General features: G+C 38.2%; 1 protein-coding gene across 1 annotated transcript; it reads right to left on the bottom strand.

The window, feature by feature from the left end:
- Positions 1 to 391: 391 nt before the first annotated feature.
- LOC130733043 (hydroquinone glucosyltransferase-like) lies at positions 392 to 1,865 on the bottom strand. The gene has a single exon (XM_057585093.1). The coding sequence runs from the start codon at positions 1,838 to 1,840 to the stop codon at positions 392 to 394; it is 1,449 nt and encodes a 482-aa protein (XP_057441076.1). The 5' UTR covers positions 1,841 to 1,865.
- Positions 1,866 to 4,514: the final 2,649 nt, after the last annotated feature.

The raw sequence follows: 4,514 nt of genomic DNA, 5'->3' as shown, positions 1-4,514 counted from the left end.
AAATGAAATAACTTTAATAAGAAGCCAGTAAATTCAAACATTTATTATTCAAGTTGTGAATATGAAAATAAGTAACTAACCAGTAACCACATTGTGAAATCGAACTAATGCAAAAGGTTGTAAATGTGTGGAATTTAATTTTATTTGTGATTCCTTTGTAAATTTCTCATGTGTGGAACTTACTTAGGACTAAAAATACATAAACCTTATGAACTTGTGCATTTTTCTCATATGAAATTGAATCCACCTATTTTATTTTAGTGTATGTTTAGAAATTTATTAAAAAAACTAAAGTGAAGATAAAATCATAGTGGATAGAAGTAAAAACTAAGAAAAATTGCTTATGTTCATAGTTTCACCGTGATTTTTGATTGAGTTTTCTAATACACACTTAGTTCCCTTCCCCTTCAACCGCCAACCTTTTCCATTTGAGTGCTAATTGTGTCATTGTCCTTGTTGAAGATCCATCTTCCTTCAGTGCATCAATAGCAACATCTTGCAACCTCTTCATTCTTTGGTGAATCCCCTTACCCTCTTCACCTACCAGTATATTCTTTATGACCTCAGCTACCACTTCCCTTCCCACAATCCCCTTCTCATTTCGTTTAGGCCTAAGAGCAACTTTCAAACCATCACTTAACATAGCTGCATTCATCTTCTGCTCAGCGAAAAGTGGCCATGCTATGATTGGAATGCCATGGACAATACTTTCAAGCGTGGAATTCCAACCACAATGGCACAAGAACCCTCCGATCACGCCGGTACTAAGGATTTCAATCTGGTTTGCCCAATAAGGAACAAGAAAGCCTTGCCCCTTTGTTCTCTCCAAGAACCCATCTGGTAAACACTTCAAAGGGTCCTCATCTCCAACACCAAAGTCACCAATGAATTCAAGTTTATGAGGTGGTCTTATCACCCACAAGAATTTCTCACCACTCAATTCCAATCCCAATGCAAGCTCATTGATTTGATCATGAGTGAGTGTTCCAGCACTTCCAAAGGAAATATACAACACAGAATTTGGTTCCTGCTTCTCCAACCATCTAATGTATTCATCAGTTTCATCTTCATTTCCATGACTCTCATCATAAGACTCTTTTTGTACTATAAAGGGTCCAACTGGGTAAACATGAGGAACTGATGGGGGACTTGTCCCCTGATTTTCTTGCAAGGCTCTGAAGGTCTCTGGTTCAAGATCAAAGAAACTATTGATAATCACACCATCGGCTAAATAGAATCTTTTGTTACTTTCAAGAAACACCTTGTAATCTTCGTTGTATCGGTTTTGAATCTGGTTAGGGAGATCGGTGATATGAATCGGTATGCAACCGGGTATCTCTATAGTCTCACAAGGAAATGTCTTGTCGAACGTGGAAGGGTACAAGCAGAGTGATAGCAACATGGCTGTGGAAGGGAAATAAGCATATGATAAAACATTAAGCTCATTTGCCATTGGCAATACTTGGGTGATTAAACCATCAACAACAATGGAAGCAAGCCCTCTTGAGTTAGAAGAACAATGTAGTGTGTTCAAGACATTGTAAATTGAAGGCAGAGAGCGAATGATTGTGGCTTGAATTAAGATTGCAGGGTCAGAGGTTTGAGCCATGTCATCCAAATTCACAGGTGGAAGGAACATACATTCTATGTTTGATGGGAGGTTTTCAAAAAGGGCTTTGACTACATAGCTGCAAGGAGACTCAAATGTGGGGTTGATGCAGGTGATGTGGATGTCTTGGTGGAGATGAGCCAATCGCTTGCAGAACTCGAGGATTGAGCGGATATGGCTGTATATCGGGACTAAAACTATGGCTATGTGAGTTGTTGTTGTGGTCTCCATGAGTTGAAACTTTGAATTTGATAACTGCTGCTATTGACTTGGTTTGAAGATACAATATGTATTGATGAGTTTATAGAGATGATGAAGGAGTTATTTGCAAAATCTCTTGTTTTGAAACCTCTTTTGCTTTGAAAACAAAAACTGCAGGGTTGTGATAAATTGTATGTTAGGTGTGTTGCAGCTATGTGGAATGTTACTAAGTTAACTATTTACATAGATGAAGTTACATTTTTCTTTCAAGTTCATCTTGTATGAATAGAAAATTTAGAATGAATTGCATGGATCATGGAATCAATACAAGAAAACAATACCTAGGTAGGTGATTTCTTACCTAAAAAAAATTCTGCATATCATAGGCCGCTTCTCCCAAATCACTTTGATACCCCTCCAGGGCTCCACCCTTCTCAATGGCTTAGTTAATTATTTTTTCATCATCGACAAGAGAAATCTTCTTCTATCTAAAAACATATTTACATCCTGTTTGGCTAACTCTTTCAACCGGGATTTATTTGTGGGAGCATACAAATGTTTCCATAAATTAATTTTATTAATGAGTATTGATTAAAGTGGCTAAAAGTGATTGTTTAAACCCTTGTGATTGAGAGTTGAATTCTATATACCCATGTTTAATCGAAAAATATAATAAATTGACATAGCGAAAATTTATTCATTATCTTTAAAACAACACTATATATAATACATGTGAGATCACGGATTATTTACAGTATTTATAATATTGTCTAAAAAATATTATAGTGTAATTAAATAAACATTAAAATGTCCTCAAATGATATCTCAAGTGTTAAGAGCTAAGGGACATATGGAGTTGGGGTGGGTAATTAAGTCCAGGGATCAATCCCTGGTGGTGGCAGTTATTTAACTTTCCGATGTCAAAAAAAAATAAAAAAAATAAACATTAAAATATTTTTTCATTATAAATATAAAAAAAAAAATTGTGTTTAGAGTCTTTAGACATCTGAATAAATAGTACTAGAATTTTTATTTTTTGCTTACTAAATTTTTCATATTAGAGCTCTTTGTGTAAATAATTAATATTATGGTTAATCGTTTACTTAGTCCCTGTATTTGTCTCGCCGTCTTAAATTAGTCCCTCCCCGGAAAATTTGCAAATCTAGGTCCTCTCGTTTGCAATAAGTCTGGAGCAGGTCCTCGCCGGAGCCCGGAGCTCCGGTGAGTGATGAATAGGCATGCTGACTCAATTAAGTGAGCTGACATGAATTTTTAAAAAAAAAATTACATGTCAAATAATTTAACCCAATTAACCAAAATAAAACCTTTTAACAAATCAAATCCAAACCTAATTAACAAAATCAATTCCCCCTCCCCAAATTAACCCCAAATCCTAAATCACCTATTCAGAAACACACCAATTCCAAACCCTAATTCTTCTGGAACCTTCCTCTTCATCTTTCACCCACCGCCATGGACGCTCTTCTTCTTCTTGAACCTTCCTCTTCATCTCTCATGAACCACTTCTTCACCCCACCACAGCCGCGTCTTCACCTTTCTTCTCCACCCCACCATCGCAATGTTGAAGAGACGAGCAAGGAAGAAGGGCTCACGAGCTGGAAAGAAAGGAAGAGGGGCTTGAGGCCACGGACGACGACGACGTCTTCTGCAGTGACGCCGTTTTCCCGCTCTTCAACCGCGACCGCCTGAAGAACAATCGGAGCAGCACACGACCGCGTTGACACTTCGCCGGAGCGAATGCGGTCCTCTTGTTCTCTCGATCTGCCCTTTGTTCTTGTTTTGCTTCTTCTTCTTCTTTCTTTGTCAATCTCTCTTTGGTGTTGGTGCGTTGGTGGTATGAAAGGGAAGAAAATGGTTGCTGGGTTGTTGAGGTTGCAGGAGGTGGGCGTGGGTTCCAGGGTGGTGGTGGCGACTGGCGAGTCTGGCTGGATTTGGGTGGTGGTTTCTCGGTGGCTGGGTATGGGTGGGGTTGGTGGATTGTTGAGCTTGCTGGAGGTGGGGGTGGATTTCTGGGTTCGTAGGTGAAGATGAAAAGGGACATTGATCGAAGAAAGAAGGGACCTGGGTCAAGAGTGAAGTCCCATGAGTTGAGACATGATCCTGGATTCAAAGAAGAAACTCCATCTAAAGGAGAGTGTTGATGGATGAAAGAGTAGTGATGTGAAGGGAGTGCAGATGGGGTTTAGTGAATTCTTCTTGCCTGCAGTGAAGATGAAGATGGAAGAACAATATTAGGAATTGTGATTGATTTAGGGTTAGGAATTGGAACTGGAATTGCAGAATATGAAACCTAATTTGGGGAATTTGAATTAATTTGGGGGAATTGATTCTTTTTAGAAGTAATTTGGGGAATTGATTTTGTTAATTAATTTAGGGTTTATTTGGGTAATTAATTTGGCATGTAATTTAAAAAAAAAAAATCTCTTTCCACGTCAGCCTCATTTATCTAGTCAACATGCCTATTCATCACTTGTCGGAGCTCCGGGCTCCGGCGAGGACCTGCTCCAGACTTATTGCAAACAAGAGGACCCATATTTGTAAATTTTCCGTGGAGGGACTAATTTCAGACGTCGAGACAAAGACAGGGACCAAGTAGACGATTAACCCTTAATATTACTATCAATTTAAATTCTTAATATTTTTTATATATAAATATATTTTTTACTTATGTATGACCTATTTC

This window comes from Lotus japonicus, chromosome 1 (genome assembly GCF_012489685.1).
Source record: "Lotus japonicus ecotype B-129 chromosome 1, LjGifu_v1.2".
Taxonomy (NCBI): Eukaryota; Viridiplantae; Streptophyta; class Magnoliopsida; order Fabales; family Fabaceae; genus Lotus; species Lotus japonicus.
Note: the sequence above shows the minus strand (reverse complement) of the source record. Positions and strands in the feature narration are given on the sequence as shown.

What these genes read in the sequence shown, in the direction of transcription:
- LOC130733043 (XM_057585093.1), bottom strand. Translation starts at nt 1,840, where the DNA reads ATGGAGACCACAACAACAACTCACATAGCCATAGTTTTAGTCCCGATA.